Source organism: Larus michahellis, chromosome 6, assembly GCF_964199755.1.
Source record: "Larus michahellis chromosome 6, bLarMic1.1, whole genome shotgun sequence".
In the NCBI taxonomy this organism is placed as follows: Eukaryota; Metazoa; Chordata; class Aves; order Charadriiformes; family Laridae; genus Larus; species Larus michahellis.
This window is the reverse complement of record NC_133901.1, coordinates 49,640,190-49,662,361: the sequence shown is the minus strand read 5'-3', so window position 1 is coordinate 49,662,361 and position 22,172 is coordinate 49,640,190. Positions and strand designations below refer to the sequence as shown.

General features: G+C 43.8%; 2 protein-coding genes across 4 annotated transcripts in view; one reads left to right on the top strand and one right to left on the bottom strand.

The window, feature by feature from the left end:
• Positions 1-1,560: 1,560 nt before the first annotated feature.
• Positions 1,561-21,454, bottom strand: AP3M1 (adaptor related protein complex 3 subunit mu 1). Of its 3 annotated transcripts, none has more exons than XM_074590926.1 (10): positions 21,108-21,175; positions 16,560-16,680; positions 12,244-12,519; positions 11,356-11,527; positions 8,896-9,033; positions 6,850-6,935; positions 6,338-6,471; positions 5,463-5,670; positions 3,914-4,058; positions 1,561-2,622 (listed from the first exon to the last, which is right to left on the bottom strand). In XM_074590926.1, exons 2-10 carry the CDS (start codon positions 16,581-16,583, stop codon positions 2,522-2,524), a joined length of 1,284 nt encoding a protein of 427 aa, XP_074447027.1. In that variant the 5' UTR covers positions 16,584-16,680; positions 21,108-21,175; the 3' UTR covers positions 1,561-2,521. The 3 variants fall into 3 exon arrangements, with proteins under 3 accessions (XP_074447027.1, XP_074447029.1, XP_074447030.1); XM_074590929.1 differs by lacking the exon at positions 1,561-2,622 and adding an exon at positions 3,452-3,630 and having other exon boundaries at positions 21,108-21,158; XM_074590928.1 differs by lacking the exon at positions 16,560-16,680 and having other exon boundaries at positions 21,108-21,454.
• A 16-nt stretch (positions 21,455-21,470) lies between these two features.
• Positions 21,471-22,172, top strand: part of ADK (adenosine kinase) — a 298,671-nt gene continuing 297,969 nt past the window's right edge. The window contains exon 1 of the mRNA XM_074590930.1: positions 21,471-21,629. Within this exon, the coding sequence (XP_074447031.1) occupies positions 21,574-21,629 (56 nt within the window). The 5' untranslated portion in view covers positions 21,471-21,573. The remainder of the gene's footprint in view (positions 21,630-22,172) is intronic.

The window sequence follows — 22,172 nt, the reverse complement described above, 5'->3', positions numbered from 1 at the left end:
TTTGCGTATCTGAGAGAAGATGAGAGCCCCAGGGCCAATTGCCTTTGCCAGCTCTCCCAGAGCGGACACCTGGGGAAGGGGAGATCAAAAGCTGGCAGGACTAATTCCTCAATAACAACATCCCCTGATTCCTGAAGCTGTGCTATTCATACAGGTGCTGGTGCAATTGTTTTTTTTAACAGGGAGAATACGAACACAGTCCCGGCTTCTGCAGATCCTGCAGTCGAGTTTCCCGTGTTTGGAGAACTGGCAGGAGCCAGCACACCCACAGCAAAAAGCTGTAAACCTCACGCAACAAAAACCATTTCCCTGACAAAACCCATCCTCGTGCTCAGGGTGGTTTCCTACCAGGTGAGTGTAATTCTTGATGACAGTGACTTCTGGTGGTGTGTGGTGTGTTCTCAAGGTCGGATCAAAGCTTTTCCAGAGGCAGCAGCTTCGTGCGTGCTTCGCTGGTGCCGGAGTTACAGCAGGTTGTCAAGGCTTGTTCTGTAATGTGCCACAGGGCAGCGCTGGGGTTACGGCGAGCCTGTCCGGTACTACATGATGTCCTCCACCAGTAACGGTGTCGGTTCTGAAAGCAGATCTTGCAGCATTTCCAGGCTGCTAATGCCAAGAGCAGCTCTAGCTACCCAGACCTAACCTGGGGAGGTTACTGGTTACAGCTGAAGGCAAGAATTCTGTTAAAATTACCTTAACTGAAGGATGCCATTTACTGTAACGCGGAGCGGAACTCTGAGATAAGCAATGAATTGATGGATGTTTTTCCAGTTGTCAAAGGTAGACTAGAAGGTTGGTAGCTTTTACTACCCAGTGTTGTGGTTACACAAATGCAAGACTTCCTTACAGGTGCTGGTTCTTGAAAGTGCTGGTTTAGCTACACTATTCTTACTGTAATTTCAGAAATTCAAAATGGTTGTGGCCTAAGTCTACCCTAGTGATTATCAGTTACCAATAGAGAAATATATGCTCATTTCTTTGCTTGCTGCCAGTGTTCAGATGGGTTCCCCCTCTTTTTTTTTTTTTTTTTTTTTTCCAGACTGGATCATTCTTTGTACCAAAACTTGGAATTGTGACTACTGAATGACTCCAGTTCCTGCAAAGGTAGCACCTATTCATCAATGTGTAAGCCGAAGGGGTCAGGGAAACAAAAGATTCTCAGCATCCCACCCCTCCGTCATTCTGAATGTGGGTTTTTCAGCCTACCAAGTACTGACCACGTGTCTGGTTCGACGCCTGAGGGGTGCTGTGGCACACCTATCGCTTTCCAGAGATAGCGAGTTTATGCTGGTGTGGAAGGAGAAGTTGTAGTCAGCTTTGTATCATCACTGTTGTGTCTTTGAAATGTCATAATCTAAACATTAATTGTCCTCCACTTAAAAATAAAAAAAAATGAAGGGAGTGAACCTGCCATGCTCCTAAATGCCCTTTCTAAACTTTAAATAGCTGCACAGGGATCAAGTTCAGCAAAGATGTTACAAATAGTCATCATTTAATTATTATCCCCTGCTTAGGAGCATCATGAATAGTTTACAATAGCAAACACTGCACGAGAGAAGCTGTATTTGCAGTAGAGTTCCCTTTATTTCACAACATTAAAGCACACAACCGTTAAATACACTTGACACTTCTATTGTGCTATCTAAAAAGCTACGCTCCAATGTACACATGGCACAGATCTGGTGGCATCCACTTGGAACAAGTGGAACATCTAAATCAAAGCAAAGGCTTCACATAAAAAATAGATCTTACTCTCTGCAACTGTATTCTTAAAAAAAAAAAGAGGATGGTGAGATTGAATGGAAAGAAAGTGGATTACTGAAGCAACAATCACCTCCCAGATTTAATGCAGAACGTTATTTTTATCAGCTCATCTGCAGATGGCACAAATGAAAGCTGATTAAGGCAAATGCTTCTTAAGAAAGGCGATTTCTTGTAAACAACAAGGACTTTTTTTTTTTTTTTTTTTTTCCTTCATGAGAAGCTCTTTCTCAGGAGTGACACTTGCTATGTCCCAGGCCCCTGCGGGACCCCTGCCCCTCTCGCTGCTGCTCTCGATTTCTGGAGGGATGACGTTGATGCTTTGTGGAATGCCAGCTTGCAGCTGGCGGTGAGAAGAGCTGCGTTTTCTCTGCAGGCGGCTGCAGCAGCAAAATGTGCCACCGCAAGACTTTTCCAATGGGCTCTCTGGCCTTCGTCCTGTGCTTGGCCCCTGGGCTTTGGTACCTGACTGGCAGTGTAGTGTTTGCGACGTTTTGTGGATCACCTCTATCAAACAAACTATTCACCAGCACGACGACTCAGTAAAAAAAGAGTGAAGGTGTATTAGAAAAAAAGTACCTTATTAAGAAAAACTAAGCTATGCTTTCATTTTAAGAGCTGCTGTGCACAAATGCTTTGATTCCAAACTAATCAGTGTCTATTAATTAATTAATTGGCACCTAATTAATAGCAACATAAGTCACTAAGCAGTCAAGTATTTTTTTTAAGGGGAATTTCCTCTTGGAAGTAGAGCATCTTCTCATGTCCTGACTTGGAATTTTCCTGCTTTTGTAATATATTTAACACCTTTAAAAGGCTTGTATTTTTCTCCGTACATGTCTAGGCGATTCACTTTCAGTCCTGAGAAAGACAAAACCAAGTATAAAGTTAAAAGCAGCATGCTAGGAATCGTGCCAGTCTGCTTAAAAGTCCTGTTTTCTTGAAGCACATTAAGATTGGTGAGGAAGATAATTTTCCTTCCTTTCACAAGTTCATCCAGTTTGAAACAGCAGAACGGACCATTCTCGTCACTTACTCGTAGCTGCCCTGGGAGGGCAACAACTTTTTTCTGTTCTGCTCAGCGTGCCAACATCCTCCTCCCAAGGGATGCACGACTGAACGAGAGAGTCCATCTTCCACAGCTCCTGTACACTGCACTCATTTCCAGTAATGATGGAATGGACATAGATGAAGCAAACAAGTTCTAGAATTCTTTTCACTCTAAAGTCATAATTTCAAGGACCAGCAAGCCCCCTGCTGTTAACTGCGGAATGGCAGTAGCTATTAATTATCTAACAGTTTCAGGTCATCCCCTGCTTTCTCCCAGGTCTACTACCTTTAGCATCCAGCCATTGGATCCACTAGATTTAAACTAGTGCATTGCAAGTTTTTAAAAGAAACTGCAGGATTCTGTTCTTATACAAGGAGTAACCATTACTTATTCAGCAAAGCAGTCTAGGAAGCAAAAGGACCATAGCTTGGTACCCACCTAGAAAGATACTACGTGTCCTACCACAGATTCTCCTCTACTGTCTTCACTCATCCTCTTTTTATCCCGAGGGGAGTCTGTGCTCTGTGAGGGTCCTAATCCTGCAAAGCTTCCTCACAGAAGCATTTTACACATGGACAACTTGCATAATTTGTGCGCAGACTGAGGCCTTGTTTGCTTTAAATTTACTTTCGCACTTACCCTCTAGACTTCATTCTGATTTTACTTGCAGATTGTTCTGAAGATGAAAAACTAACCAGCTCCAGAAGGAAAGAATATGAAGGGCATTCTTTAAAATTAATGGGATTTTTGACCACCAGAAAGGGCTTCAGTGGTACAAGGCGAAAGCAGCATGCTAAAGCATCATCCATCACTCTTCACTAAAAGGATAAATTTGCATATTTAATGCACAGGTCAACAAAGAAAAATCCATTCTTCTGTAAACTTCTCACAGTCTTTCCTGAGCAAAACAATTGGGAATTCATAGCCAGGGCATCTTCCGGTAACGGTAACTGTCAGGTTTGGGTAAACGAGACTTTAGCTTTTTGGACAAAGCTGACTTCAGATCAGCATCTCCAATTAAAAGATTAACAGTTTTCCGCTTCATTTCCTACTGCTACTCAGTCTGTGGGTATCAATTTCACGTAACACCAACCCACTTACCTGAAATTGCAAGCTGTTGTATCTTAAACTGGATGTTTAAACTTGGATTCTCCTCTGGCTTGGGGGCTCCAGACTGCAGGTTCACAATGCCCTTCAGGTTTGGTAGTTTTTGAGGAGTAATTTTGCCAACGTCCCATGTTAACACCTTGTCAGGAAAGAGAATAGTAGCAGTAGCTTTCTAGGAAACAACCTCTGAGGTCAAGTTCACGTCAAGCTTTTAGTTTGCGGGCTGGGTACAGAAAGTAGCCTGGTAGCCCTGAGAATGACCCCACTGGCTGGGAGATGGCACGGTTAGGGCGCCCGCAGGTATGGTGTCTTTTCTTTCCCAGCATTTCCTTTGCCCTGTCAGCATTCCTTACTTGGTCTGTGCACTTAATACACCTTGTTCCCTTAGTAATGGTGATTGTTCCTGTTGTCTAATTAGGTCAGCTAGATCCACGAAGCACGGAAGGTAACCAGCACAAAGGTCGCAGAAACTTAAATGTGAGAATGAGGAGGGCAGGAGCAAGGCACTTGGCAAGAGGAGATGTTTACGCTAGAGTAACTTTTCTAAGGGTCACTGGTTTCCCATTGATTCTTACACTTTAAAGAAGGTACGTGGAACCAAGCTGACCCTTTGGTCGCTAACAAGAGGCGTGGGTTTTTTTTTTTTGTTCTTATCATAAATTTAAAATTGTTGATAAAGGCAGAAAAACCTCAGTTCTCCCTACTTCTACAAACTTCTGCAGTTACAACCCACCTAGTTATCCCAACTCTTGGTAAAAACACAGTATAATTTATTTCTGTAGAGAGGAAAGGAGACTTCAAGTGTTTTTGTTTTTAAAAGATCATGGTCGGTTCTTCTTGAAACAAAATGTTACTTGGAGAGCTCTCACTTACAATTCAAATCAGTTGCTGACTGAGATATTCCAAGGGCAGCAGAAAGCTCAGAGCAGGGTGTTAGAGCCAGCAGAATGGTTTGGCTCAGCAGCATTTCAGTGAAATGGTTCCTGGGTACTAAAAAGCTTCAAGAACTTTAGATCTCAAACCCCAACTCAGAAGCAAGAAAGCAGGACTCCCACGATACAGTTTTTCAGACCCTTTGTTTTCCTTCCTGCGTGGCTTCAGGCAGATCTTCTGGAAGAGGTTTTTTTTCCTCATCTCTTGCTCCCTGTTTTTCTGGCTACCTATTTTCAGGTCTACTGCCTTTCTCCAGGTAAGTATGTTTTAAAGAACATAAGCCTGCAAAATATACCATAGCTGAAACCACTAACAAAATACTGCTGCACCTACTAAAGAAAAATATTAGGGGGTGAAGAAGCAGGGGAAAAGAGAGGCAGGAAAGGGAGAGGGAAAGGAAGGGAAAGGAGACTGATAAAACCAGAAATCACAACTGATGTGTATCTAAGTTTGAAAAAGTAAGTTTTAAAGAGAAGATTTCAATTCATAAACATACGCTGAAGGGAAAGCTTTCTGCTAAGTGTGGAGCGCTGCTCCAGTGCTCTGCAATATGTATGGCTTGTTCTAATGTCATCTTAGATATTTAAATAAATAAAAACTCAAAACTTACTTTAGTAACTGGGTCAAACGTATAGCTGCCTTGTGTAGCAGTGAGGTTCATATTAAGTACAGCCTTTGGCATGTGAACTGTCATGACAACTCCTTCGACTGTTTTCCCCATATTCTGTTTTGGTCCAATTGTAACATCAAATCTTCCCGAAGAACTATTTTCCTTAAAGCTGATCATGTGTTTCACGTATACAGGAATTGCCACCAAGCTGCAAAGAGAAGACAGTAGCTGAACACATCCTGGCTACTTCTCTGCTCGAGAAAATAAGGCTCTTTCTCATAAATAGTTCTTGTGTTTCTGGCAGGTATTCAAGTTAGAACCAGTTTGTTTCAAAAGGGGAAAGCGATACTCAGTTCTTCAACATCATCACTGAAGTGATTTTATTACAAGAGAAACACAGGAAAAAAAGATTTTCTTCCAAATCACTTGTCCTAATCTCTTTCCCTTCGTCTGTTTATTTTTTTTAAAGTAATCTCACTGAGCAAATTCTCAGAACAGCCACCAGTCAAATCAGACTTAGTTTGCAAATACCTACAGTTTAGACTTTTTTTGCTTTATTCTCTGTGTGAAGATCAGAGTCCTCTATGTCTACAGAGACTTAGCCACAAAGCAGCTAGCAGCAACAATGACAACCAGGAATGAATAGCCCAGTATCACTGTCATGTGTGGTTTATCCCACTGAAAAATGACTGCTGAGTACCAGCAGCTCACTGAAAAACTGTTTTCTTGTTTGCAACACATTAGACAAAACCTGAGAACGTGCACTTCAGCAACAATGCAGACTCCCCCCACAACAAGGAGGAACTGGTAGTTACTCAGACGGAAAGTGGTAGATGGTATATCTGAAGAACTAGTGTGTCTAAATGGAAACGTACTTCTGAGAACTGACACGGTAGGAGATCAATCTGAAATTCCCATCGGGAGGAATAAACGAAAGGACTCTCTCAGACTCCCAGCGTTTGAACCGAATACATGGATGGAAGCTCACGTCATCCAGCAGCCGTGGGTTCTGTAAGTAGTGGCAAAGTGGTAAGTGAAATCTCATCAAGTCTCAGCAGTTTGAACTAGCTACTGAACTCCACACAATTCCTATTTCTTAGACTCTAAGTATCGTTCCTAGCCATTATCTGAGACACGTTACTGAGCTAGATGGATTCCTGGTCTGACCTGGTAAAGCAGTTCCTCTGAGTGTATTTTTATGTACAGACAAAAGCCATTCCAACTAGTGAGCAATGCAGCAACTTCTATAATATAATTGCAAAACTTGTTATTTTTTGTATGTATAACACATGAAGTAGTGATTGCACTCTTAAAATTGTTTAACTCTGATCATTTAAAAAAAATAAATCTAGAGCAATTAAAATTCCCAAATATATGCTAAATTTACCATGAAAGAAAGAGAAAGATCTGGCATTCCTGAGAGCTTAATACACGAATCAATAACACCTTGAATTTCTGCAAAGACTGTGGAACCTGCAGGGGGAAAAAAAAAAAAGACACAACATTATTATCAAGGGCCTAACAAACGTTGCGAAGTGCAGCTACAGGGCACAGATGACATTTGCACAACACTCAAGAACACGCCAAGCACAGATAGGAAAGGTTGGTCATTCCAGTTACCTGTGGCTTGGGCAGCTTGCTAAAATACATGAACCAGAGCAAACAGTGTGTCCCAAATCGGCTAATTATACTTGTGCCAGCTGTTACACCGAACTTGTACTGGATGTGCTTGAACTGGTTCCCAGCAAACAACACTTTCAGAACATGCAAGCTCTGAATCTTCCTTTTTTTCATCCCTGTCCCCTGCCTCCAGAAAACCAGCAAGTTGCGTAGTGGTGCGGGGAAGTTGAAGCACGTCAAAATACAGTAAGTTTTTGCTATAAAGCTCCAGATAACCTTGGCTTTCACAGGCTTGTTTAATGGTGGGATTACATATCTATCTTCATGTTAAATAAACATAGAGCAAAAAACCCCAAAACACCCGAAGCAAGAATACCAAGCATTTTACCCAGGAAAGGCTCATTTCCTTAAATGCCCTATAAGGACAGAAAGGCACGAGCAGGACTCTGGACCAATTAGCTCTACAAGCAAAGGTTATTTTAGAAGATATGTAAAAACTATTGTTGATCTTGTCAAGGGGAGGGAGAAACTGTGGGTTAATACTTTGCCTGAAAAGAAGGGATCCTGTTTCAGATGAAAGAAGTCTCACATCCCTATGGAACAAGAGAACATCCCTATTGTAGGGGAGCAACTTTATCTGCTGCTTAGTCCTAGCGAAGGTTAGGAAAGAAAGATTCTTGCATTGCTAGTCCCTGAGGGATCAGAGCAGAAACGAGCAGCTATAACTACTGCAGTGGATCCTCAGTAGGAAATTTAAACACTCACTGGACACTGACTGGGCTTGAGATACATACAGACATATAAACATGGTCTTGATTATAACTCCTCAGACTAAGCACTCATACTACTCTTGAGAATCCTATTGAGCTAGGAAAGCAACACAGCCATCAGGGTGTTCTGACTGTGACTGCCGCCTTCTTTTAGTTTCAAGACAGCAAGACTAAGAGTTACATCATAGGTATTTGTGACTATCCAGTTCAATGGTGGCCAAAGCATTTGTTGAATTGCTGTACGGAACCAAAACAACATTGACTACTGCCACAACAGCAGCATTAAATGAAGAAATCAGAGATTTGGTCCCTGCCCCATACCACCACAAAATGCAGTCTTCAGCTTTAGTAACTGACGGCTACAATAATGAAGAAAACAGCAGGCTCCTGTCCACAGCGTAACAGTTTTCTTTTTGGATCATTTTGTTCTACTTCTTGGCATTGGCAATATTTACACAAAAGTTATCAGATTCCTCCTCAAAGTTAAATCTCAGACTAAAAATTTTTGTATTTGAAGATACCACGTTTCATTTACAGAAAAGAAAGGAGTAGTATTATGCTTCATATCTGGCTCCAGTTTATATATAAGGAAAACAATACTGTCCAGCTATTTTGCACCAAGTTTTGTCTTGCTATGAGACGAAAGCTAATGAAAGCTTTTGTCTTCCTCCTTTGAGGGCCTACAAGAACTAAGTAAATTGTTGGCAGGAACAACGGAAGATAATTTTCTCATCACATTTAAAACTTCAACTATTTTTTTTCCGTTTATATCTCTTAAGAGATAATCAACATACAAATAAAACACAGCTAAGTACAGAGTATTTCTTGTGGATGTTCTTGAAGCAGCCTCGAGCATATTGCTATTTTAAGACAAACTGAAGAAATACATTTGGGTGTGCCATTTTAAATTGTACATTTCTATTTAAGATATAGATTCATGTATATAAAACACAAAAAAGCATTTGGACTGTATTCTCTCTAAACATCAGCAGCTAAACATAAACACGTTCAACAAACAAAAATGAGTTTGCAAGGCATCTTACCTGATTTGTCTATAATCGCATCAATTTCTTCAATGACATCAAAATAAGCTTCATTGTTTGTATATTTTACCCCTGCTCTGCGCCAAGGAATGTTGGACAACTGTCCAGTGGGAAGTGTGTCACCCACATTACTACTGCCTTAAAAATGAAAAGGAACTCAAAATCAGTAATTAATTACAAGAGGAATTGTTCAAATTTAAGAATCAAAGTAAGGTTTGCTCCCAGGAACTGCAGACTAGAAGCTGGACTGCGAAAATTTCATTCATTAGGTGATGTGAATGCACTTTAAGGATGTGTCCAGACTTACGGTTTTCAGACTATACTTTGCGCAGCAAAATACAAGGCTCAAGTCAGCAGGAGGTCTGAGTGGGAGTAGATGTGGGGCTAGATCCTGCACAGGATTTCAACACTACAATTCAAGACAATTAAGGCCCTTGTGAGGGCCTTAAGCACGCTTCCGCCTTCTCCTAAGACTTTTAGCTGGCTGACTTGAAGGCTGATTTATTCATGAGTTGTTATGAAGAAATACCTGGGAGAAGCCTTAGGGAGGGCTCCCACTCTCTTTGCTTGGGAGGTGTTGTTAGGCTGAGGCTCTCACCCTTGGCGCCCATCTGAGCTACCTTGCAGCAACATGCCAGCCACATCTATGCCTGACCATGTGCCACATCGATCCAGAGCCCGCCCCACAGACTTGACTTTCTGGCTTGACCTGTCTCATTATGATGGACTTTCCTGGCAATCACTGAGCTGTAGATGACCCTGTTATCATCTGATCCCAATCCTGACCCTGACCTGTTGGCTCAGCTTCTGGGGTCCTTAACAGTGATGTCACTGCCCCTGCTTGCCTTGCTGTCACCCTTGGCTACTGGTCCTTACTGGTGTGAGAAAAGGGCTTCCTGAGCTACCTAGTTATAAAGTAAACTGATGACTCTTTAAAAAGGAAGAAAAATAAATAAATCTTATCACTTCTGGGGCTTAGGACTTGGAATCCCAGTACAGCAGAAACAACTCCCTCTGCTAGAAGTAGGTCGGAGGATAGGGCCACAGATCATGCCTGCTTGTGCCCTTGAGCACAACAAATGTGGCAGTGTGTCCTGCAGTGTGAGACAGCTTCACTGAGAGGCTGGTGGCCAGCAGTTATCATTTCTGTACAACCTTCTGAGTAGGCCCTCTCCTAGAAGGCAGAAAACAGAAATCTTCATTCTTTTGAGCTAGTAAAATAATTCGCACAGAAAAACCCCTCTGTAATGTCCACCTCAGTGTTATAACACATGGGGGAGGGGGCTGCAACCATTTCCTCACTCCTACTGCATCTCTGAAAGGGAGCGGTTGCTGCATCCGTCCCTTGTGTCCCTCAGCAGCCTTGCAGGGTGCAGCAGCGCTAGGCGGGCTGGGCTGCCAGGCCAGGTAGGCGGGGAGAGCTCTCAGGTCCCCGTTTCCCTCCTGCTCAGTGCCGAGCTGTCGACAGCGACAAGATGCAGGCAGCCCTGGGCAGGCGCTTTAGGCTCCTAGGGAATTCTAATAAGGCTTTAGATAAAGCAAGAGGATTTGATGGTGCAACCCTTGGCTTCAGGAGTCTTAGTTCCCCTTACAGTGGTGCATCTAGTCCATTGATGTCATAGATATTTTTCTTAAGTATAACTACTACCATCGAAAACCATATTTAAGAAAAACAGAATAACCAAAACCTAACAGAAATTAAAACTGATGAGATTTATACTCAAAGATTAAATTACATATGCTACCCCAAAGACCAGCCCCTCTGAGCACTACCTGTGCGGCCCTGCAGCCTGCCTACTACCCTTCTCTAACACGATGTACAGGGGAACATCTCACATATCTCCGAGACACCACGTGACGCCTCATGGCCTACCTCCCTTGCACCCACCTGCCACACAAGCAGATGCCACCAGCTCAGCTGACAGACATTTGGCTCTGTCAGTGCAAGGCATACCCATTCACAACAGCCTGATGGATGTGGGTGGTTGGTGGTGGGGGCGGAGAGGAGGCTGAGGACAGGCTATTTGCTTCCTTTCATGCTACCCATTCCCAGTCGGCAAAGATTTATTAGATATCTGTTATATATCCTTCTATAATGATTTCTTACAATATGCATAACCTTCTCCAATGCCCCCGAGTTATTCAAGGCTTGGGGCTAGCTCTGTACCAATCCCAGAGCACCTGTTTCCAGTATGTGCTGTCTGTGCTGGGAACTGCTATTACTGAGGGACTTCGGCAGCTGTGGCTGGACCAGACAGTGACACTGGGGATATCAAAGGGGCTAGGCAAAAACTGCAAACAAGGAGGAAGTTGCTTTTACTCAACTCTTGTGAGAAGTGGCAGGACAGTGGCCTCGCCTTACAGGTTCACACCAATATGATATTATCTTTTAGCTATAAAGCATGATGGGACTTTGTTTTTAAGCAGCCAGTCACTGCTGAAAATTATTTATTTTCATACCTGTGATGGAGTTGACAACGGAGCGCAAAATTGTGGGAGGCTTAATCAGCTCCTTCAATATGTTAGATTCTGTTGCCAAAGGAAAGCCGTTGTCTAACATTTCTTCTAGAAGTTCATACACAATAACTACATTGTCCTTAATTGCAGTCTCAGAACATTCACCGAAGTAATCCTAAACAAATCAGAGATTACAAAGGAGAGGATTTTTATTCCTGTTAAAATGCTTTGCAAAAGTTTGTGTTTTTCGCTTACAGAAACCCTCCAATACATCAAGGAATTTTAGAGCCTAAACTGACTAGCTACTTCTATAATCTTATTGCATCATATGTTAAGGTTACATCTAATCAGAAATAAAGACAACATGAACAGTGAAATTATTGTAATCTGGTTTACTAGTATATATATCCCAAAGGTTCTCCCACTTGTGAACATTACCACATTTTCAGTTAGAGGACTCTTGTAAAATAAGGAGATTATCTTTTGGCAATGCCCAGTCTTCACAGAGGCTCCTTTATTTACAGTATCTGTGACATAGGTTGAAAACCGACTGATGCTTCGCATCTCTCTGGTCTCCCTACAGACCTTCATGACTGCATGTTCCTTCTTGTTCATCTATGTAACATGAACAGTACAAAGGCTTACAGAAAAAAGACAGCATTTACAAAATGGCACCTGGGTTTTAGTGCATATGCGCTGGTTATCTATAAATCAAATGAATACACAAAATATACCTTCTTTTCCTTTGTAGTCTATAAACCAGTATTTGACATAAAAATTGCAAAGGGGAAAGTCATTGACAGAAGGATTTAGTACCTTTCCTTAAAAGAAGTTTATTCAAAAATTCCCTTGGAATTATTTCAATTTTTAAATTATTTAATGGTGACACACCTGGAAAGTATCTGCTACTCGGTGTAGAAATTCAATTACAAAGAGTGGTGGCACTTCTGTCTGTATGACAGACACGAAGAAAATTTTATCCCGATAGATGCTGATGAGGTAGTGATGTGGCGTTGAGATGACAGGAGGCACATTCTCAACATCGATTGCTTTCTCCTGAGCTTCAAAGAAATAATCACACACAGACTGGCTCACAACGCTCTTCCAGTGCTTCTCCAAGAATATATCACCAGAACAGTTTATGAGAAACAGGCTGTGGATCATTTTCTGTTGGAAACACATTCAAAGAAGTTAAAATAAATAAACAAAAGGATATGAGGATTGACATTATTTCTTCTCCCAGATTCTCCTTCTTACAATGGTTATTCTTTATTAACATGCACTGTGAATTTAAGAAAAAGATCTGCTTTGCTGCTTTTCTTTAAATTGCATTTTCTTTATTTAGAGGAATGGTCCCCCACAAAGTATTTCATAGTGGATTAAGTCACTAACATATATCACAATGTAAGCAAGAAGCTAGTAGCCTTGATTTCCACTTTCATCCCTATTTGGTATTTATTTCTTAAAGAAAAGCTGACTCTCATGAGTTGGCACTCACTTAAACATGTTTGGCAACGTGTAAGGGTAACTTAAAGTTTCCTATGGCAGAGGAGTTTGCATGACATTTACACACATAACTAAGAATTGCGCTATCTTAAAGATACAGCTCTTTAGCTTGTCAGCTTTCAGCTATTGAACTAGAAAAGTGTTTATTTGCTGGCTGATTAGTCTTTTACTTATGATCTATGCCAAGCTGCACTTGGATAAAGGGCTGGAATTCATTAAAAGTACACAAAACCAGGAGTTTAAATCTGGTTTAATGAATAAAATTGCCTCAAATGTGCTTGACACGCATGAAATATGTTTACATAAAATGTTTTACACTTAAAAACTAACTCACTTATGAAAAGAGGGAGTATGAACTGCAGATAAGGAATGTAGCTTTTTTCTTATATCTTTAAAGATTTACAAATAACATGTCTCAGCCACTAATCCTTCATTTTATTCATGGGACAAGAAGCTTATCTGCCTTTTTTTAAAAATAGTTCTCAGTCTATTTCTCAACTGAGATAATAAGTGAACTAAGTTGTTGATTCAAATGAACAAACTATTTTCTCCACATCTACAAAAGAGACTAATGCTATCAGACTTCAGTTTATCCCTTCAGCCTTTACATCAGACAGATATAATGCTTTGGCTGACCTGCAGCATAACCATCCTCTAACAAAAATAAGGTCCAAGTTGAAACTCAGGCTTAGAAAACAAAACAAACAAACTGTAACTTAAGCACTGGGTCCTCGTGGTGAAGTTAATCTTGTACTTATATCCTGCATAAATTCATTCTATAGTTGAAGCAGCTGCCACTGGCTCTTCATCCCTTTTGCCCTCCAGGTATTGATTTGAGCAGGTCTGTGGCTCTGTAATTACCTATATCAGGAAACTGGTCCAGCCATAAATTGACCCAGAAAAAGGAGTTTCTGGTTAGATCAGCTTCCTGATCCAAGCTATCACTGCCATAGAGTTCTACAGCTGGTGCAGAGGAGGTGGTAGAAATGGGCAGATGACAGCAGTGGAGATATCCTGAATAAAAGTTTATTTAGCCTGTGGAGGAATTCAAACATGACTGGAAAGAGCTCAAACAGTTACTGGGCATCCGCACCTTGAAACAGGAAGACCACCATCAACTCTGTATGTCCAAGAGAAGCCAAACACATCTCCCAAAAACCTATCATAGTTTTCATTAATCTTAGCATGTTTGGCCAAGATCATGCCAAAAAATGGCGATAAAATTTTCTCCTTTGCTAATGTTGACTCTGGCACACAAATGTGAAGATGGCACAGAAGCATCTAGATGTAAATGGTCCGGTCCTGCAGAGATATTAAGGAGTCTAAACACTGTATGATTAAGCCTCATTCCAAAATGCTGGAATAAGCACTTCATCCAGAGTGAGCTCTTGTTGCTGTGTCTGAATCTAAACTGCCCAGAGCACTAGGCTGACCTCCCAACACACTCGTAACACTGAAAAATGGTCTGGCTCTGCAGGTCTCAACAAAACAAAAGTATGTCTTCCAAAGCTCACCAGAGAAGGTGAAAAAGGACTACTAAAGAAGGTCTTTAGCATGCTATTTACATGTAACATTATATGCATGTAACATTTACAGCAGATGTGGGAAGGGAGCCAAGATCCAGCTTTTCAAATTCTAAACTCCAGCTGCTCCTTCACATGCATGACGGCAATGTGCTCATCTTAACTGGGGCCTTGCCAGGTCTTAGGCACCTCCCGCTAAGAGCACACTCTCTTTGGTGGTAGACACAAAAAGACCAATAGTCAAAATGTGGACAGAAAAATCCAACTAAGCTAATACGATATATAAGAGGAAGTTCTTTTGGAAATTGTGATTGCCAAATTTGCTTAAGAGTGGGAAAAGAAACAAAGCTACAAAGTGTTATTGCATGTTTCTACTCTATCTGTCACGGACCAAATTAATCTCTAATTTAGTTTGTTAAAAAAACTGACAATTTTAATACTGTAAGAACAGCATTTTCATCAAGAAGCCTTGACACAATTGCTTTAATCCAGTTTAACTAAACATGTTCTGAATTTAGCCAACGCTGAACATTAAAACCCTCCAAAATCTCCTGGATAGTCACACAACGGTAGCAAGTATAATCAACCACTGAATGTCAGTATTGTTCCACACCACAGCAGCCCAAACATATGAAGGTGATCAGCTATAAAGCTTAGAATAGTTCTCTGTACATTTTAATATGGATACAATAGCATATCTGTTAACAAATATAAAACCCAATTCCCAGTAAATGCACACAAAGCTGCATAGGAGAGTTTCAGTACAAGCAGCACTGGTAAGACTCTCTTTCCAGAGGACTTCATCTACAGCCCACTGTGGAGAACCAGCAGGCAGCTTTGGACTGTACTCTGACAAAGTATATCAGATATGTGTGACAGGGTGTTTTTAAGCCCTAGCAGTTGTCCTGCTGTTAATGTTCATACCGCTTCTATTGATCAGATTGCATTTGTCACGATACACTTTTAACAAGCACAGCCGTGCAGCAGGCCAACATAACCGCTACCTAAACACAGCAACTTTGTTCTACTGTGCCAGCAGCAAGCTCCTGGCGCACACAATGGTTGTGTTAGCACGGCCTCTTCTTTTGCCGTAAGTTCCGCTTAGGACATTAGACCACAACTTGATATGGAATTGAGGAAGGGCAAGGCTAGCCAGAAAGGGGGGTAGCGTTGGACCACTGCCCCTGTGACTCATCTGCCCCACGCTGCCCAGGTACCAGCTGTGTTCATCTGAGCGTTTGTGTGGCCTTGTGATGAATTGGAGCAGCAAACTGATCCAGGGGACCACGCTTGGCAGGTTATAGCTTTACAGTATCTGTGGCAACTGAGCAGTAAAATCCCACCTAGCTGCCTACCCTATCTTCTGGGTAGGAAGATGGGGATTACAGGATTTCCCATGATACATAATTATTTTGCTTTTAGCATAGGAGTTTCTTTCAAAACCCCACACATACTCCTGTCCTCCTTCACAAGTTTTAGCAGTAAACTAATTTGCTGGTAATTTGAAGTGCTCTGGAAAATCGAAGCTCTTTTCTTGCAGCTTAAACAGAGAGCAGGCAGACATGCGGGGACAAGCCCTGCCCTATCAGTCAATGGGCAGCTCAGTTTGGAGGCTTCCCTTTGCCAGTGTTGACTATAGTAAAGAAGCTCTTATAGCAGCAGGGACATCAGTCTATTATACAAGAGACTAAGTCATTTGCTTTATCCCACACACTGTCAAACGACTGGCACCAGCCAATTAAAGATGTATTTCATGTCGGATATCTTACAACTGGTGCTACCACAAAAATACCTTACGCAAGCTATTATTTAACAAAAATTACTTGCAGTTCTCCCAAAATGGAAGATTTCCCAGCTACTCTATTTTTTGAGTGCTAGATTTCAATTCAGACACAGAGACATCCCTAAATTCATTTCTCAGTACCCTACCTTCTTCTGTTTCAGAAGAACACCAGATTTGCAAAGAGAAAAAGAATAAAAAGTGCTGAACATAAGAAATCAATCTAGTAACAGTAAGATTCCTCACACCAATAGGTCAAGTTAATACTTGTGGCCAAACAGCAAAGCATGTTAAGAGCTGCAACACTTCAAGGGTAAAAGGTCTTGAATCAAAGTTTGTAAGTTTAAAAAAACAGTAGCAAAAGCACAGCCACAAAAATTTAAGAATCATGAGAGTACCTGTGCAGCAGCGTACACATACATCGCTTTGAGATGGCAGCATCTATGTAAAATACTGAAGGTGTGCTTCTATGATTATTTCAAAAGGACACGCCTCCCATCTCTCTGCTTTTAGGCCTACCTATGAAGCAGAGAGATGACGTACGTGGATTATTATTTGCATCTTTAGTCCAGAGCAAGCCATTCTAGCTCATTTTTAGTAGGCTGACAGCCTTCCATACTACTGCCTGACTGAAAGGCATCTTACAGGCACTGCAGCAGCAAGCAGCCCAGCAGAGGTTTTGCAGCTTCTTCTCACAGAGTCCCCATCCTTTGCGTCACATACGAAACTCCACACGATTCTTTGCAGTCATTTCCATCCTACCAGAATCTGAAGTCTGTACAGAAGAACTAAATATTTTAACTAAGGCGCCTTCTATATGCTGTTTCCAAGTCTGTATCTTTTCTTTTGACTAAATCTGGATTTTGCAATGCTACTGTTTTTTCAATCTTTTGGCAGAGAAACATCTGGACAGAACTCACAGCAGGCTCACAAGACAAAAGTGAAGCTCCTTGGCAAGAGGGAGAGGCTGTGAGCATGGGAAAAAGACTGATTGCACGTGCCTGTCCTTAGCTACAATTAAGTACTCTAAAATGTAATTAATGCCAAAATACTGTTACCAGCTGCTTTTCCATAACACTGAGCTGAGTTACAGTCAAATCTCTGAAAACCAGGAAGCGAGGAATTCATCACTGACCTCTGCAATGCCCTTTAGAGCTAGTAATAATTACTGAAACAGCTCAAAATGGGACCGTCACTGGGAAAATATTCCACAGCTTCCATGTTCCCTGCATTTGGCGTAGCTGCTCTGAAGGGTGGAAGGATTAGTGGGGATGGACTGGCTGAGCCTCTGTTATGTATTTGTGGAAATGAACTTCTAGTGAGAAGTGAATGGAAAGTAATCAAATGCTTAAAGTAATCTGGAGAAACAAATAAGCTAAGATAGGCAGTTCTATTTCTATTTTAAAGCCAGTATTTTTGTTGCAACCAGCTTGTGGGCAGTTTAGCTTTTTCCTATAAATTCAAGATGTGTCACAAACACGTGAAAGACAACCTTTGCTCCTCACCTCCCCAAGCCCATTCTTCGGCCCTTAAAACAATAAACTGAATGAAGTCCAGTTATATAAATGAATGACATTTTCAAGACGGCCAACATGGCAGCTCTGAACATACGTATAACTGCCTGGACCAACCCGGACACAACATTGGAAGCTGTGATTCAAACTGATACATCTCGAAGCCACAGATCTTACTAAAATATTAATGTTCTGTAATTTCACAGTTCTTGTAAGGCTCCCATCATATCACAGTGTATCTTACTGCTACTGCTCAAGTGTCATGAATCTTTTAATTTATAAAATGTTCACAGCTTAGGTATCTGCCCATTAAAGTAAAAACATTTTTGCAACCCTTCTTAAGAACTGCCTGGTGTCCATCTCTGTTAGTCAAGCAAAAATCCCAGAATCAAACCAACTCTAACTTAACACCATGACATCTGTACGCTTACTCAAATGCATATTTTATCAGCAAGATCATCCCTATTAAAGACTAAACGCTCTGCTTCCCAGATGCTCAGTATACATTTATTTATCTTTACTCTCATTCAAAGCACTGTTAGTAACTTTCCGGAATTGTTTTTAAAAGGAAGTAGTCTTCTGAGAATACTCTGAAGTTGTCTTAAACACTGGTTTGGTATCCATAACAAAATTTCCAACTTCCTCCATGCTTTTACCAATAACAACCACAGCCTGCATAAGAATTTGTGTGGCATTTCATCTACTGACTGATGAGCTTTCCAATAATACATTTGCATGGTGCCTCTGTTCAATTTAGTTTGAGTATAAATCTTCTAATTGCTGGCAAGATAGTTCCATCTCTTGCCAACAGAACAATATTAGATCCTGAATAATCAAACAATATTAGATCCGGAATAACTGCAGTTCCCTTTGGGACCGGCAAGAACAAAAAGCTTCACTGTAAAAGCTGAAAAGGCAAGAGTTTCTTAGAAAAAAACCCACACCAAACCAATTAAAAATTCATTGCTAAAACTACATTTTTACATGAAAATGGAACATTTCTAACAGAAATTCACTCTCTGAAAGCAATACTGAATAGATAGGGAGGATCAAATGGACACAGGTAAGGTGAATATCTTGTCAGGCATTTACCGGATTTTCAGGAGCAGACTGACAATTAGGCTCATATTCCAGCCAAACCACTGAGCACTCTGAACAGCCAAGGCAGCAGGATTCAGTCATAGAATAGAAAAGCCTTGTCTCAGTAGTTCTTTGGGAAGATGTCTATCGTGCTCTCCCAATTCACTGTTCCAGTAAGTCTGATGGGCCAGAGCAACAGTGCTACCAGCTCTTTTTTACAGGCTCTATTTTAAGAGGCACTTGAGGTTCAAGAAAGGACAAGCTCAGTGCCAAAGAGCCACGCACTACTGAAATACTAGAACAGAGCCAACAAGTATCACTGGAACCCTGCTGTAAATGACAGCTCTTACTAATGTGTGTGCTCTCTGCCACAACTAGTCCAAAATGCAGATGGTAGAAAGAGGGCTTATAACCATTTTTACCTCTCTTCTCTTCCATGAGAAGAGAGCACAGTGGCACTCTTTAATTCTCACATCCTACAGAGTAAAATCAGGCTCCAGAATAAGGAATCTTAAAAGAATCTTTCAAGAAGTTCCCATTAAAAAGCAGCCTCTCAGGCACTATGTTGAATAAGCATAAATAAGGTATCACTTGTTTTCCATGTATTAACTAAGTTTTGAAACCTAAATAGGAAATAAGTAGGGTGAAAATACAAGGGAAATAAGAGGAAGGAACTCAACATTCTGAAAAGGTTTTATTTGGTTTCTTCCCATTAATACAGCTGTGAAGTACAGCTTGTCACCTGCTGTTCAGACCTCTCTACCTCAAGAACTTCGATTTCTCTTTCATGAATCCTCATGGCAAGGTTTCTATTTAAGATTCTTAACGCAGAACTGCTTGTAAGGAGAGCTTTGTTTGAAGAGTAACTGGGACTTAGCTGGTGCAATTTTGCACAACAGGAAGTTTCATTTCTGGACAAAGACAGCAAAATTAAGCACTAGAGGGCATGGAACGGTCTTAATGTTTAATTTGCCATCTGCAAGGTATGTGCATTTTCAGGTATGTGCACACAGACGGGAAAGAATCTGCTTGTCCCATTTTTTATTTTTTTTTCAAAACCAGGTTTTCTTGTGTTTTTGAGTTAGCACCCAACATACCATAGATTAAATCCTAGACATTTACAGTGAAATACTACTGAGTTTTTTTTAAATAAGTGAGAAGCTATGTACTGTTCAAACGTGCCAGGAACTGCCAGCTGAATCATTCTCATGCCTGGCATAGTCAGTTCTTTTGTAAAACGTTGCTTCCATCATTTTATCTCTTGCACAAGCAATTTAATTTACTTGCAAATAGCTTTTCCTCTCCTATACTGCAGTCTGCCTTCTATGAACATGAATTTTCGTTATTCAAGTATGATTTTTTTGCCTAGTTGTTTATACAATAGCTACACTTAACAGTGAAGCTATTCCTCCAGTTTGATCACTATCTAATGGGTACAAATCATTCATCATACTGAAAAGACACTAAGCGCACTGCTACTTCGAAGATTAACACTGAAACAAAAGAAAAGAAGGGACAACCTCCACTCAATTACCCTCTTGGGAAGCGAACAGAGCAGAAGCGATGTGCAACGCACAGTGGTGGATGATAACGGATTAATTTCCAGTGCGTATTATGCGAATCTACGCTCACAGGGTCCCTGGCTAATTAAGCATGACCAGAACCACCATGTTTGCAGCAATGCTGCCGAAGAAAGACTGAGGCGGGCCGGGCGCGACCCCTCCCTGCAGCCCCCACCCGCGGCTTGCCTGCAGGTTTGCTACAGAGCCCTGAACATATAGTTCCTGCACCACCCCTCCTGCGGGCCCATCTCCCGTAACAGCTAAATTAATTACCTCCCTGCGAATAATCCCGCCTTCTCATCACTCCTTATCGTGTCAAGAGTGACCCAAGATAGACCCCCTCCCTCCGCGGGGCTGGGGCTGAGGGCGCCGGGTAGGCCGGGGCCCCACAGGCCCACAGCCGGGCCTTGGCTCCAGCACACGCCCTGCTGTCCTGCAGGCGCACCAAAGCCCAGAAAAACGGGGTGTTTTTTTTATTCAAACACGGGAATAATTTAGTATTTAAATGGACACCGACCAACAGAAATGGACGCAGGTAAAGTGGGAAGTCTGGGATGGTCGGGGCAGCTTCCCGCTGCCGCCCGGGATGGGATGTCCCCCGACTCCGGACACCCTGAGCTGCCGGCGGCTGCCTACGAGGCCGCCGGACACCGGCGCCTGCCGGTGAGATCCCGCGGCTGCCTCCCAGGCCCGCCCCGCCACTTCCCCCGGTCACGGAAACCAACGCCCCCCGGTGAAGCCTCCCTCAGCGGCCCGGGTACCCCCACCCGGCCTACCCAGCCCCACATACCTCCCCCGGCCCGGCTCGGCCCGTCCCGCTCCCGGGGCAGCGGCCAAGATGGCGGCAAGGCCCGGCAGCGCGCGGGGCCGCCCCCCGGCGGAGGCGCGGGCGGCCGGGGCGCTGCCTGCGCTGAGCGGCGAATAACGGGCGCCCCACCACCGCCCCAGCCCTGCCGGCCCCGCCGCCGCGCCCGGCCTCCCACCGCCCCTCGGCGCCCCTCGGCCTGGGCGGCGGGCAGGGGACGGGGGCTGCCAGCGGGCGCTAGAACCAGCCGGGCGGGCGGTGCGGCGGCGCGCCGCCGGGCGGGAAAGGCGGGCGGCGCGGCCCAACCTCCCCGTCAGGCGCCCGGCGCGGCCGCCCGCCCCGCCGCCCCCGCCCACCGGGTGGCGGTGCCGGCGCGGTCGGCGGGGCGGGCCGGGGCCGGCGGGCGGGCCGAGGCGAACGGAGGGCGCCGCACACGCCGCCCAGCGCGAAGATGGCAGCGGGGGAGCCGCAAGCCAAGAAGCTCAAGCTGGAGCCAAAGCAACTGAGGTAAAGGGGCGGCGGGGCCGCGGGAGGGGCTCTTCGTCGCGAAGAAGCCCCAGCGGGTACCGGAGGGTGGCGGGGTGCCGCCGGTGCTGCCCCCGCTGGAGGACGGGACACGTGCCGCCGCGGTCAAAGTCACGCCGGGAAGGTCCCGCCGGGCCGGGCGCGGTGCGGGGCGGGCGGCCCCGCCGCGGGACCGCGCTTCTCTCCCGGCGGCGCCGGGCGCACGTGGAGGCGGGCGGCGGGGCCGTCCCGCTGCCGCCGGTACCGCTGCCCCCGGCCCCGGCGTTCGGCCAGCGGCGCCGAGGCGGTGGTGGGCGGGAGCGGTGCGGCGGGGCCCGCGGGTGTGCGGGGGGCCGGCGCCGCCGCGGGGCCGGGGTGGGTTCACGCCAAGGCGGTTGCGGAGGGGGCCGTGGTGTGTAAGGGGGTGCTGCCCCGCACCTACAGCAACCGGTGCTGGGAACGCGGCTGGGGCTGTCACCCCCTGTGCCTCCTCTTCGAGAATGTCCCCGAAGAGCAGCCCCGATTAATGCCCTTGAGGGAGTGTCC

What these genes read in the sequence shown, in the direction of transcription:
- AP3M1 (XM_074590926.1), bottom strand. Translation starts at nt 16,583, where the DNA reads ATGTATGTGTACGCTGCTGCACAG. An exon ending in GAGTAGCAGATACTTTCCAG is followed by an intron (nt 11,528 to 12,243) that starts GTGTGTCACCAT and finishes TGATTTGTTTAG; the next exon opens with GATTACTTCGGTGAATGTTC. An exon ending in ACAACAGCTTGCAATTTCAG is followed by an intron (nt 2,623 to 3,913) that starts GTAAGTGGGTTG and finishes TGTCTTTCTCAG; the next exon opens with GACTGAAAGTGAATCGCCTA.